Genomic DNA, 14,422 nt, shown 5'->3' on the forward strand with positions numbered 1-14,422 from the left:
GCGGTAGCAAAGGTCTTATTGCAATGTTCGCATGTCGTTTCTGTCGCGCGTTGCTTAAAGCAGACCTTGTTTTTGACGTGGTAGGAACGAGCTTGGCTGGTCGTAAAGGTCTTATTGCAATGTTCGCATGTCGTTGCTGCGCGTTGCTTAAAGCAGACCTTGTTTTCGGTGTGATAGTTAAGTCGCTGTAAGGAACTGAATCGTTTGTTGCAATCGTTGCACGTCATTATAGTAGGGTGTTCTTTATGCCTTATTAATGATCCTACTTCGTTGTTGCTGATAGGGTAGGGTCTCTTAAGGCCTTTAGTTTTAATGTCATTATTTCTTAATGTTTTGAATGTTATTAGGCTAATATTCTTAGGGCCTTTAGTTTTAATGATAGGGTATTATTTCTTAATGTTTTGAATGTTATTAGGCTAATATTCTTAGGGCCTTTAGTTTTAATGATACCTTATTATTCTTTAATGATATCTCATTAACATTACGTAATATAATAAATAAAAAGAGGATAATATGAAGGACCCTAAAATAAGTCTTTACGTAACGTATCCTAAGAAAGAATAATAAGATATTATTAAGATCTCCTTACATCACCGATATACTACATCGAAGTTAAGGCGCAGGAGCCTGGAAGGAATTCTAGTTACCCTTTCAATATATGGACTGCATTACATGTGAACTACCTGCCGACTGCATAATTCGTGAGGAGAAAAAATACACCTGTCCTCATTGTAATAAGGTATTCCCCGAAGGATCCTTTGTTGGGCATTGGTGTCCCACAGATCCTAAAACACAAAGAACTTTAGTTCACAAAGAGGATCTGTAAGGTATGTATATGGAGCGACTGCGATACCGTCCCATAAGCACCCTTTGCGGTGACTGCGGTCAAAAGCTGTCCACCCTCCAAGCCTTACAATATCACCGCGACAACAAAGTCTGTCTAAATAACTACTGCCGCCGCTGTGATGAGCCCTTCTTTGAAGAGAACCGGCATAAGTACCGCTGCCGCCGTTACCACCTAGAAGGTATTGCCTGCGAAACCCACGGTGACATAGCCGAACGCTGTTGTCCCCTTGAAACCTCCCGGGCGCTGACAAAACGTAAGAAGGAAATTGACCAAACCTTTGTAGGCTTTGACGACGTTGAGGGCGTTAAATGGGAGGACAGGGAACACTGGGAGGCTATTTGCGATCGCTGTGGCTGTCAACGGAGCGGACAACATATTTGGTGCTGTCTATACGACGGACCACGTCCTTTAGACCATTACCTGGCGGTACGAAAGGCTTGGAAAAATGAGAAAGATATATGATTCCTCGAATCGCAGCATTCGTAGGAGGCGTCTTAATTACCGTATCCGCTTACCAGATAACAGAAAAAATGAGGTCCGCCGTAGCAGACCAATACTTAACCGCCCATGAGGATGACTTCTAATCACACAGAGGATTAGCATCTACCTTCCTTTCAACGTCGAACTTCCATCGACCGCTGACCTTACCATAGCTGCGTATGTGTGTGAATTCCTCACCTTGAAGGACATACCGCACGCAGTCCGGTGCCCACAGTGTGCACTCTTTACCGTCGTGTTCCAAGACCAACCTTAAACGGCTAATGTCTTCGAACACAACATAATTTTTTATTCTGTATGAAATGCCTTGGACTAATTCACGCCAGTGTGTCTGTTCAACTATCATTATATCTATGAAATATTCTTTGGTGAGTCCTTAACGCATCCTGCGTCTTAAAAGCCTTGGTGCACCAAGGACAAGGTATGCGAATGCCTTCCGCGTAATGGTCGATCTCCCTACATATAAGGTCGTAATCATTGCACACCATAGTTAGGTAACCATTTGCTTCGTATTGTGCGAGTAATGCCTCTTGTTTTGAGGATAACACGCCGTTACCCTTAGGTGTCTTCAACTCCAAGCATAACCCATTATATTTTTTATGTGCATTGAGAACTAAGATGTCAGGCTGACCTGCCTGGTAACCTTTCTGCCAACATACTATTCTTTTGCTAGCTGAGTCCTGTAGTTCTCCAAGACCTGGTGCCAGCAGTAGGATAGGGTGGAATCGACGTATGTAGTTTACGACCTTCTTATGCAGGTCAAATTCATTTTCTATTTTGAATATTAACTTATTAGGACTGTCCAAGCGCCGCTCTATTTCATACTTACCTGTTTTCCTGAGGGTAGGGAGAACATCGCCTAACACCCATTTTCTGAACTCCTTAGCTACGGACTTTTCAGATCCGAATATTAACTCATAAAGACCCATTTCAGTGATGTAAACGGTATGTGGTTGCGCATTAAGGGTGTCAGTCAGATTGACACCCTTTATAGACCCCAAAGTTACCTTGTTTTCCTCTGAGACGTGTGCTCTAGCTGCGTCCCTAGAGTTAACGTAACCCAACGCCAAAGCCACCTCCTTCGCTTTGAAATAAAGTTTATCGCCTTGCACTATGCATTGCAGTTTGGTGTCGTTGTTTTTGAATACGCGAAGCATTATATACGTAAGAGATATTTTTTTGGTTAAGGGAACGAATCAATATGCAACACTCTTTAGCTGATTCATTTCTACGCTCAGTTGCGCGTCAGAGACCACAAAGACGTATGCGTTGATCTTGTCTGAGTCACCTGCGCTAGCGTTTAAGTCTCGCTTGATTTCCAGGGTAATGCCGTCCTGGGTATTTACCAGACGCAATCCCTGCCCATGTAAATCCTCGTCGTTGGTGGTTCGCATGTCAATCCACAATGCATACTTATCGGTAAAGAACTCGCCGGGTGCAACTTGATCCCCAAACTTTCTTTTTATTTCCCTGTAGATGTCTGAGGGCTTCATTCCCTGCGAATACACCTTATTTGGAACTCCATTGATGCTAATCCCGACGTTGGTGATGTTGGGGTTATGAAAGGCTTCAGAGTCGCGCTTACCGGCTTCATAAGGTTTGATAAATACCAACATCAACCCTGTAAGACTACGACGTGGTAAATTAATGCTCTGAGTAATTACCGCGTCTGTCTTATCCAGGAAACTAAAGGTTTTGTACATTACCGCGTGGTCATACAAGAAAGCCTTTCCGGAGCTGTATTCCATGCCAGCGCTGCGTGCTAGATCTTCGGAATGTATGGTTTCATACTGCAATTCCAGGTTGGTAATGGCATATGGAGGAATACTTCCCGACAACGCAGTGCTTAACCCACCAATGATGTTAGTTATGTTGGCTAAGGTCACTTCAAACTGCAACTCACTCAACTGTCTAGGATAATAAACTCCGTGGCTGGTAATAGCCTCAAAGTCCAATGGTATTACGTATTTAGTACCATAGGCTGTCTTAATGGCCTTTGCATCTGCCACTGCGGTTTCTCCGCTGCCGTCAGTAGGTTGTGTCTTGGTAGGAGTCCTAACCTTACGTAATATTGCGCTACCGATACCCTGCTCTATCTTTTGTGCCCTTTCGAATGCAGTCAACCACAGATCTTTGTAAGTGGTGTAAAGGTCATAGTTGTTTAAGTCTAAGAGGGATTCCCCGGCAAACTTTACTCGCATCTTTGAGACGATGTTGCGACCAAGGTTGTTAACGATAATCCTTTCATCTGCGGCGGTAGGTTGCACCGTCAAATCAAACCTTAAAGCCAAGGTGCCAGGAACTAAGACTAGGTTATCCGTTAGTCGAGGCACACCTACGTACAGCGTTTCTCCAGGCTTTGCGCTAGAAGGCGTGAATGTAACCCGGTGAAAGGTGCGTTCTGCTTTCAGTCCGCCAACCTGCTTAGGTAATATATTGGGGTTTAACTTTGAGCTTATCATATATAATGGAAGTAGAAGGAACGGATTTCGATCCCCTTACCGAAGAAGGTCAAGTCGACATTAACGACGAAGAATATGAAACCCTGCTTCCTGATGACAATGTAGACCCCCGAGGCCTTTTTGATAAATTGCTGAGTAAATATGGCGTCAGGGCCCGCGATGCTATGCGTTCCTTGAGAGATAAATGTAAGTCTAAGAACCCCCACACACCTATTCCAGAATACTTACAAATGGAATCCCTTGGCGTGCGGTCGGACTTAACAGCGGACCTCCTCAATGACCTAAGAGAGCGATACCCAAACATAAACCTGGCTACTTTGGACTTCCAAATAGGAGACAAAGGGCAGGTTCAAGTTAGAGAATCGGGTAGAGAAAAATGGCACAACCTGTATCAAAGGAAGAATTCCCGCCTGCTTAACAACCAGCTTCCAAAAGGAGTCACAAATGCGCTTGGAACGCCCAACTTGACGATGCTAAGCACTTTGACTCAAGAGGAAACAAAAGTTGCTCAAAGGACCTTTGTTAGAGGTATTTCGAAGCCTGGCTACAAAGATGCCCTCAGATCCGCAATCAGACTGCAAGAGGAGCGCCAGGAAAAACTCAACCAATTAGAGACCGTCAAAGAGGAAAAAAGCAAACAACTTGAAGAACTTCCAAAAGATAGCGACGCGACTGGAGGCTTGGTGAGCTTCTTGCAAAAGGTAAAAGCTGAAAAGGAAGCACTTCAAAAGGAAATGCAGGAAAATAAGGTAACCATCAACGACCTTAGGCGACAACTCGACGAAGCAACCAAGAAAGGGGGTAATGTCGATAGTCACTTTAATGCCGTCCAGGAGGAAAACCAAGCATTGCAGGGGCGTATAGAAGAATTAGAAGACGAATTCATGAAACAAAGTAGGTTAACAACTGAAAGCCATGTCGCCGAAATTGCAGACTTTAGAGCTAGGCTTTCTAAGCTGTTGGAAGAAAAAAGCGTCGCAAGAAATCAGCTAAGGGCTGCTTTGAATGAATCGGCGGGAAAAGACGCAGAACTACAGCGCTTGGGAAAAGAATTGATGGAGTCTGTTGACAGAGAAAGGCAAGTAATGGTGGACAAGGCAGTGGCGGAGGAACGAATACGACAACTTCAACAGGCCGTCGAAGACCTGGAGGGGCAAATAGAGCGGCAGCAGGAAGTAGTTGCGGACCAAACTCACCCTGAAGAGGAAAGGGAAGCTGCCCAAAAGGAAGTAGAAACCCTTCAGGAGCGCCTTGCGGAATTACATACGCAAAAGGAAAACCTGGAAAGAGAATTGGGGCTTACCACCAAGGAAAAGGTAAAAAGAGCCCTTTTGAAGTATGGTATTCCACTGGCATTCGCGGTCGCTATTTCGAGCGTAGTAGGAGTTATTATGACCGCGCTTAAGGCTACAGGCGCAGGCGTAAAAAAATTAGGTAATGGACTAACGGAATTAGGAAAAAAGATGGCAGCCGGTTTGCCTGGGCTGCTGGGTTCGGTCGTTTCCTTGGCACTTAGGGCCGGCGGAGAACTATTGAAGTTCGTGGGGAATAACGTTTGGATCTTGGTAGTAGCTATTGGCGTGGTACTCTTAAAGAAGATGAAGGTTTGATCTTATCCTTATGTATTACTGGTGGCTTATCGTCGTCGGGAATCCGAGGTGTCCTCGACTGGGGATAAGTAAAGATAGTATTCGCGCCGCCTTGATAATGCGAAACTAAAGGTATGAAAGTCATAGTACTAATGGGCTTATGGTTCCAGGCAGCATCCACCGGGGGGCTAGCTACCGGATAGGTGGTATTTATCCCAACAATACCTTTAGTTTCGCTTGGACGAATTTGAAGCCTCGCATGTTGACAATTAGCTATTATGTGAAAAGTCACCGGTGTTAGGTTCTCCAAGCTCGTGGTCGTGGGCTCAAAAGTGAAGTGGGTTAAATGCCTCTTATTTTTTTTTTTTTCCTGTAGGGTAGTAGTGGGTGGTCATTCTCATCAAGGATTCTAAACCCAACATTGCAATCATTCCATGCACTAATGTTAATAGTGCATATGATAATACCAAGACCTCCAACCTTCACCTGCAGGTTGGTATCATGCCAGCTATCGTCAGAGTACTCCTCCTCCTCTAAATAATGAAAAAACGAATCTTCCTTTACATGTGGGTTATTCATATATTTAAAGGCTAACTACCGTAAGGGCGCTAATAGTTTTGTGATTATAAACGTAATCTCTTTTATCATCTATGCTATTTATCGTAACCCTCCCCGTATCGTCTACTCTTATCTGCAGCTTTACCTTCCCATGACAATCGGCGACCATATGAAAAGTCCAAACCGATAGATTTTCAAGGCTGCTGGGGTTGGGCTCTACGGAAAAATGCGTAGGCTCCCTGTTATTATCTTTTACGCGCATGGGCTGCAGTATTCCATTGTCGTCGCAGAAACGAAATCCTACGTTGGCATGACTACTTGCGCCAATGCAAATACTACAAAGGATTAACTTCTTTCCTGAGTAGTTCAAATTCACAGACATCCCCGTGACATCAACCCAAGACGCCTGGGTGTATCTTTTCTCACCTTTGTAAGTCGTATAAACACAATCTACTTCAGCCATGTAGGGGTTGTTCATCGCCATATATAATAACTCAGACCAATGCTTGCAGCTGCTAAGCCGGCTTTTAGTAAGTTATGGTTATATTCCTCGGGTATAACCTTCTTTACTGGTTTCTTTGGCAGCACCTTTTTTAATGGTTTTTCTACCTCTTTTTTTGGTTTCTCTACGAAGTGAGGAATGCTCTTGGTCATGTCAGAGTTCACGTCATTCACCCCAAACTTCATATCCTTAGTAGCTCGCTGCAGCTTATTGTTATAACCCACAACGGAATTGGTGTTAATAACCAAATTACTCGGCATTAACCAACAACCAGGCGACAAAGCGTAATCCAGTCGCACTTTAGACTGCTGCACCGCCAATTGATATCTCTGCACCGACTTGGATATGTCATTTTCTATTATTGCAGACTCAAATAAAGTTAGGAATTCTTCTTGTGTTTCCCGCGAAGCACCTTGGGATCCAATGATGGGGCTGCGGGTATTTACCTGCGCTCCTAAGATACAGTACACGAATGCTTCAATGCTGCGGTTGATCCTGGCTAGGTTCCTTAAACCTTTTCCTTTCATCAACACGAATGGATCCCAAGTGCCTAGGTAGTTCGATTGAATTCTGGTAATTAAAGAATTATTACTCTTATCACCACCCATATCACCGAACTCTAACTCACCACTTGGGTATTTTTGATGTCCGTAGTCGGCTGGCTTCTCACCGTTGGCACCCCAAACGTAAACTATACCCAGCCCATGCGTCTTACCCTCTTTGTAACGAAAATCTTTTTGCTGTGGTTTGAACTCATTAATTAACCTTTCCAGGGCTGCGGCGTCATATCGATTATTCATTGGATTAAATGCCTTATCTCCCGGTAAAGGTACATTAAGTTCCTTCAACAGCCTCCTAACCGTAAAGGCAACGTGAAACCGCATAAATGAAATGTGGAACATGTCCGCGGCAACGCCACAACCTTTAGTGGCGGCCCAGACAGCAAAGTTTAACTGCTGTGGCCAATATCGCATATTGGGTCCTGCTAACCATTCCCTGGCCTCTTTACCTGACGTATGCTTTAACATCGTATCCCCATAGATATTCCTTACTACTATATCAAATGATTGCTTACCCACTGAAATCTTCAGGAACGTTACCATTGTTTCAAATTCGTTTACACCACCTTCAGCATCGTAAAATGGGTAATCTTCCTTGTTCATTAATAAATCCCTTGGGAAATTAGGCTGTACAACCGGTAAATGCTTCACCTGATCGACCAGCGTAGGTTTTAAATCCTCATTGCTGTACATTCTTTCACCGTTATAGTAAATACCATCGGGTCTTCTTTCGAACTTACTAGCACCCGCATGTGGAAACCTTTTCCTAAATTCTCTCCAATTCCAGTAATTTTGGTTGTCGTGTATATCATTCCCAAAAGCGTCGTACATTATATATAATGGATGTTATAGCATCAGCACCTCCGCTCTACCCTGATTTACCTAATGAATTGAATGCCGAGAACTTTCGTTTGAATAAGGTAAATCTAATCCTGGCTTACTTGGAAGGGCAAACGAAACACTATGAAAAAGTCCAAAAAAAGTACGTCAGAGCCCGGAGTACGCTACATAAGATTGCGATAACTTCAGGATCCATATCTGTCGTGTTAACGGGCTCCGGCGTTGCTACTTCGCTTACTGGACCGGGAATAATTGTTGGAGTTCCTTTGGCCAGCGTTGGGGCAGCCTGTGGTATTATTTCGGCTGTTGCTACGGGCATTATGAAACAGTTGTCAAGCAAAATATCAAAACACGACACGACAATAGCTCTGTCAAGGGCTAACGTAAATACGATCACTGACCTTGTCTCAAAGGCTTTGCGTGATAGAAAGATAGACGACGTAGAATTCTCGCTTATTCTGGCCGAAGAGGAAAAGTACGAGAAATTAAAGTCGGACATAAGAAATAAAAAAACAGTCGTAAAAGATCTTTCCGAGGAATCTCGCAAAAAGATCTATCAAGAAGCGAAAGAAGAGCTTCAAAGAAAGCTTGCTCAGTAAACATCTGCTTTGAAAAAAGCGAGACAGGATTTCATTTACATATCGAACGTCAGTCTAGAAATTACGCGTAATATAAATTCAGTGAATTATTACGCGTAATATAATTTCAGTGAATTATTACGCGTAATACGAATCATTTAGCGAATTATTACGCGTAATATGAATTATTTGCATAACCTTATTTGGCAAATTATTACGCGTAATATAAATTCATCGTATGAATTACGCGTAATATGTTATTGTCGCCTTGGAATCCATTCTAACAGGGGGTGGTTGGGGTCAATTTTGTAAAATATTTCATAGATTACATCAGGGTAATAAGGAATATCCTTATTCAACTGACAAAACATCCACTCGGCTCTGCTCATATCAGAAACCTCAGGAATAGACTTACCGGTAATTTCAGACAAAAAATAGGGAATAGCTTTGTAATACTTCCCTAGCTTTAATTTTTCTAGCGTTTTCCGCAGGCTTTGTGGCATTGGCTCTTCTAAGTGGTCTATAATTCTTTCCATTACTTCGTTATCTAAATATACTGGCTGATGACCTTGTATGTGACTCATCCAGTCTCTGAAGTATTTTATTCTTTTGTATGGGGTCTTCTTACGACCTCCATTAGCATAATATTGCTCTTTAGTAGCATTTGGTACAGCATTACGAATATTCTTACCACACTCGTAACATTGTGCTGACGTGTCGTCTTCTATTTGCATTTTCTTACCACAACACCAGAAACCCTTGGGCTTGGGTATGTTAATTTTAGGTGCTAAGCAAACTATGCAGAAGTTGTTTACGAACTCTTTACATTCATGCATCGTATATCCAACAGAATACCTTATACTTCGTTTGCAGTACCCAACAGAGCAGCAGTAAGGGACACACCGCGGAATTTCCGTAAATCTGCTGTACCCGCGTTCGTAATTTCCCGGGTAAAACCCGCAAATATACGGCATCAATCGCGAGTCCCCCTTACTGCTGCTAATCGAGATGCACCCTAATTTTTGTACCTTGTTAGATGTTTTTATAGATTCTTCCTGAAAAGCAAATGTTTGAAATTGTCATACATGGGGCGATGCTTGTTGATTGGGAGTTTCCAAGGTAAGTAGCAATATATAAACAAAATCACGAGATGTTTTTTCTTTAACTATTTCACACTGGGAACGAAGAAACAATCTGCAAATAACTATTGAGGTTATTTTCAAAGTCGATTACTTAAAGATGTCGCCCGCAGAGTTAAATCTATCGACCGAATAGAAAAAGGCATCTAGCAAACGATTGATGACCGACATTGACGTATCGATCGAAATCTGCCAAAAGGACGTCCTAGACCAAAATCACACTTATTTGGGCGAGGCTTCTTATTCCTTATAATAAATGCAACAAATTAGCTTATTAACTCTCATAATATAGTAATAAGCAATTATTGGATGAGATTGAGCATGATATCGTAAATTATCAAGACCGAGGCTGTGTTATCTGCCGAAGCCGAAGGCTGATTAATATTGTTTTATACTCTTAAATAGGCGTGGCTGTTCTACCGACAGATTTGCTACCGCACCAACTTTATTTAGGCTAAGACTTCCCAACGGGCTTTTCAAAATCCAATGTTATGTATAAATATAATATTCTGCCATAGCAAAATTAAATCAAGGGTCATTTGGTACACGACTTATTTAGAATTTTTTTAAAAATCAAACCATTTTGAATCCAATGCGAGTTCTTCAAAGCCAGAACAGCTCTTTTTAAAACCAGTGATTTTCTTTCATCAGAAGGTCATTTCTTTTCACTGCTGTTTAACGCTGTTATACTTATATGTGTTTTTGTTGGGCATACCGTACTGTGAATTTAATTAAAAACCCTTTTTAGCATCCAAGAAAAGCCCAGCAGTCACTCACAATTACGTGGGCTGCGATTGGTGACTTTTTCTTATTCCCAAGAGAGACATACCCATGAGGATAAAAACAGTCTTTGTGCACCTGGTACAATATTCAAGAGTATTTAAAGTGCAATATTTGTTCTGAAGAAAACAGTGCATTGGTAAACAAAAAGTGAAAAAAATATGGTTTTTAATCAAATTTTAGTTCCACTATTGCATTGGGAGAAAAAAATTACTAGAGTAAAAAGGTCTATCAATATTACTTTTACTTATCTGTTGAATATACCATTAAGACCTAGTTCATTAAGCAGCCTTATTGCAATTCAAAATAATGACAATTTAGTTCGTATTAATATAGTAGCATTGGCAAAATATACAAATAATAATAGCTTGAGCGGTAGATGTACAATATGTACAATAAAGGTGTCTAGGAGATGAAAATAAATGCTATTCCAAGCGACACCGCCGATGGAAAACGTGACACACGGGCTAGGAAAATTAGCCTGAAAATGGGTTAACCCTAATCAAAACTGATGCAGCATAATTTTCATAATTTATATTGAATGTCATTATACACTCTTACTGGAAATTATATATTGGAAGTGTCATACAGAGTATGTGTATTTCTTAACGCTGACTTTCTAATTGAGGAATGAGTTCACACTGCGAACATAGATACCATCTGCAAATCAGGTTTTTTCAAAAGTCGATTTATTTAGTCAAATCCGTCGTCTGGCCGGATAGTTAAATTTCATTGACCGCGAAGGAAATAAGCATCTGAGAAGAGTTCGATGACCGGCTTTGACGTGCCGATCAGAACTGTTTTGACAAAATGCCATACTACGATGACTAAATAAAGAACAAGATGAAGAAGAATACTAAGCAATAGAAAAAAGACTAATTTCAGAAATCTATCGCAAAATGGAAGACATTCAAAATAACAGTTGCACAAATGAAAATGGCGTGTTTGGTAACTCTTATCGCTTAGTAATGTCGTTTACGTACTCTGTTTTAGCTCTGGTAACAACAGTTTTAAACGTTTTGATCCTCATTTCCATCTGGAAGACACCAAGCCTTCACAAACCTTCCTACATCCTGATAGGAAGTCTTGGTTTTTCTGATCTCATCGTGGGTGCCCTTGGTGAACCACTCATGGTCTTTCATTTTATCGCTACCCTTAAATGCTGGCCCTTGAACATTTACTGTCTACTTTCCAAATGTGTCAGAGGTGTGGGTTACACAATGGGCGCTGTTTCTTTGTTAACTCTGACGTTCATAAGCTTGGATCGTTTGCTCGCCGTTAAGTTAAGAAACCGATATCAAAGTGTCGTAACTAAGAAGCGTGTACTCTATACAACACTGGTATGTTGGATGATATCGTGTGTTGTTTCAGGAATAGTGTTTGGTAAAGTAAGATGGAATGCTACACATATATTACCTTTGTTCCTCTTTGCTGGAATTGGAGCTCTTTGTTCAGTCTTAACCATCACCGTTTGCTATTCAATGACCTTCTACAGCTTACGAAAGATCACCTCGTCCTCCGTATCTCCAAGTGTCCAGAACGAAGAAGGGGTTGCACGTCCAAGTCCCAACATTGATGTCGTCAAATACAGAAAATTGTTTGTCACTATGTTTGTAGTTTTTATTTTTACCATTCTTTTTTATATGCCATTGGCTTGCACTTTAATTGCTTACGGCATTGCATCTTATCACCAAGTTTCAAAGACATCTTTAGACATCATTTCTATCAGTATTAACTCAGCCGAGCTCATCGCACAACTTAATTCGGCGGTAAATCCTCTTCTGTACTTGTGGCGTCTTCGAGACATTCGAGAAACAGTCAAGACAATAGTTAAAACACTGTTTAAAATATTCTAGCTTTTGCCATCACCTTGTTTTTAATGGTACCGTCACCGCTTCAACATACAATCTCTGAAACCTTTGAACCACAGGGCGAAAGAGATGCCTTATTTCACAAGACCCAAAGAGTCAAAACAATTTTTAAAATATTCTAGTTTTTGCCATAATTTTCTTTGTAGCGGTGTCGTCACCGATTCACAATACAAAGTCTGAAACTTTTGAACTACAGGCTAAAAAAGATACTTTGTTTAACAAGAGCATAGTCAAAACAGCTTGTGAAATATCATTTTTACTTTTGATGTATCCTATATTCTCCCATCTTATGTTGTAAATAATTTGTTCAAAAATTAGAGAACCACGCTGGCAATCTCTCCGTATCCCCTTTTTTTTCTTTTCGTTTTTGGGATCGCCGTTCGTTAAATTCTTTAGAAAATAGCTTTTTAAGAAGGTTTTCTAATTCCCATGTGCTTAAAGTGTACAAGAACCCTTCGAAAATACTTTCAGTGTTGATTCTAAACATAGTTAATGGAAATGAAGTAAATACAGCTGAACCGGTAAAATATTTCTTGATTTGAGCGATTATTCTTTTAGTTATGAAGGGTTTATACTTCCAATATGTTAATGACTATGGAGTCGTTGCATTTTAGGAACCCAACAGATTTCTTCGTGGGAATTCTCTGCCTGGCTTTTTGTTAGCCTCTTTATAAGTTTAAGTTCAGTAGCATCTAAGTTCTTCCTAAGTTCACATTAGCATGAATACTCAAAAAAAGTGTGATCGCCCGGGTGAGTGTAGTCTTGAGAAAGTCTATTGTTGGTGGTCAGGGTGACTGGCGTCTCGACAACCTAAATGGTGGTCACCTTCAAGGTACCGTGAGAAAGCTAGTTTTAACGCTTTCGCGATCGTCGCGGATGAAAAGACTCATTCCACACACATTTGATATATTAAAATAAGTAATTGCAAACGACCATTAGACTTCAAGATGCCACACGAGAATTTTCTGTTTGCAAAGTGTCAAGATGTCATTACGAGAAGAATTTTGTGTTTGGTAGTGTCGTCGATTGTGCGGATATCGTTTGCGATGATCTATACTCCAGTTTCTGACATTTTAGGAACACAGCAAGTCCTTCAGGGAAATTCAGTGAACAAAGAAATATTTACCATTGACTTTCTTTTTAATCGACTCTTTCATTTCATTTTATTTTGCTTCTTTTTTTCATTCCTTTTTTCCCCCTTCATTCGCTCGTAAATTGCATTATTAACAGTCATAATATATATGTATATATATTTAAATAGAATATTTGCTTTCAAATAGAATTTTATGTTTATTACGACTTTGCGTTTCCCGTTTTAATTTGGGATGATGTAATGCAGTGAAGCATGAGATGGACACGTGACTGGGGACTCATAGGAATTTTTGACCTGACATTCCCATAGCAACCTAGCATCTTGCATGCGTCATTCTTCGCCAACCTTCACCAAGCTTGAACACACTTCTGCTTTCCCTCCGCCTCCCCGGTCACCTGTCCATTTTTATTTTTCATGAGGAGAGTAATAATGGAGGCGTTTTATTTGCCCTCACCTTCACAGGGCATTACTCGAATTACTGTTATCAGGGTTTTATCGATCCCTAGTATTTTGCATATTTTCCATCATTAAAGCTCGGCTGTAGGTTTGACCCTACAGCCATTTCTTGTTTTATTCGTCTCTGCCCAGTAAACATAGCTCGGATAATGCAGCTTTGATAAGTTTTGTTACTTTGTTGTAAGTAGATAAACATAAAAACGCTTATGAAGAGCGGCTAATTTCAAAACACTTTCTAATTTATTTCACAGTAGTGGGGTTTTAACACATAAGTGGAAATATCAATGTCATATGGAAAATGTTAGTTTAAACATTCCGACAACAAATATCCAGATTTATACTTTTCTTTCTAAAACTAGACGTCCGCAGTGGCGCTTACTTAAGCATTTATGGGGGGGGGGGGGGGGGGTGCACGTGCACCCTGTGCTCTGGAGTGCTCTGGAGTCCTCTCGGTCCAGAACAAGAAGATTTACTTCAAAAAGCAACCAACGATTTGCATATCCGAGTAAAGACAAGTTGATCGATGAACAATATTTCAAAAGGAATTTATAGAAAAGATCGGCTTAAAATAATATTTTCTGATCTTGTCGCGTTTGACTGCAAAATGACAAGTTGTGTGACAGGCATAACGCAACACTGTTCATGATAA

At 41.0% G+C, this 14,422-nt stretch overlaps 2 protein-coding genes across 3 annotated transcripts; one reads left to right on the forward strand and one right to left on the reverse strand.

Annotated features, from left to right (window-relative positions):
• Nucleotides 1-505: 505 nt before the first annotated feature.
• On the reverse strand, nt 506-8,277 carry LOC148908857 (uncharacterized). 2 transcript variants are annotated; one of them, XR_016120848.1, is made up of 2 exons: nt 8,258-8,277; nt 506-785 (listed from the first exon to the last, which is right to left on the reverse strand). XR_016120848.1 is itself a non-coding variant. In XM_089036009.1 (2 exons), the coding sequence occupies exons 1-2, from the start codon at nt 7,845-7,847 to the stop codon at nt 727-729; spliced, it is 375 nt and encodes a 124-aa protein (XP_088892135.1). In that variant the 5' UTR covers nt 7,848-8,119; the 3' UTR covers nt 506-726. The 2 variants fall into 2 exon arrangements, 1 of the variants encoding a protein (XP_088892135.1); XM_089036009.1 differs by lacking the exon at nt 8,258-8,277 and adding an exon at nt 7,532-8,119.
• Nucleotides 8,278-11,252: 2,975 nt separating this feature from the next.
• Nucleotides 11,253-12,209, forward strand: LOC116293038 (adenosine receptor A3-like). The gene has a single exon (XM_031700432.2). The coding sequence runs from the start codon at nt 11,253-11,255 to the stop codon at nt 12,207-12,209; it is 957 nt and encodes a 318-aa protein (XP_031556292.2).
• The last annotated feature ends 2,213 nt before the right edge of the window (nt 12,210-14,422 follow it).

This window comes from Actinia tenebrosa, unplaced genomic scaffold (assembly GCF_029948245.1).
Source record: "Actinia tenebrosa isolate PJP-AT-01 unplaced genomic scaffold, QUT_ActTen_1.0 PGA_scaffold3__52_contigs__length_22856419, whole genome shotgun sequence".
NCBI classification, from domain to species: domain Eukaryota; kingdom Metazoa; phylum Cnidaria; class Anthozoa; order Actiniaria; family Actiniidae; genus Actinia; species Actinia tenebrosa.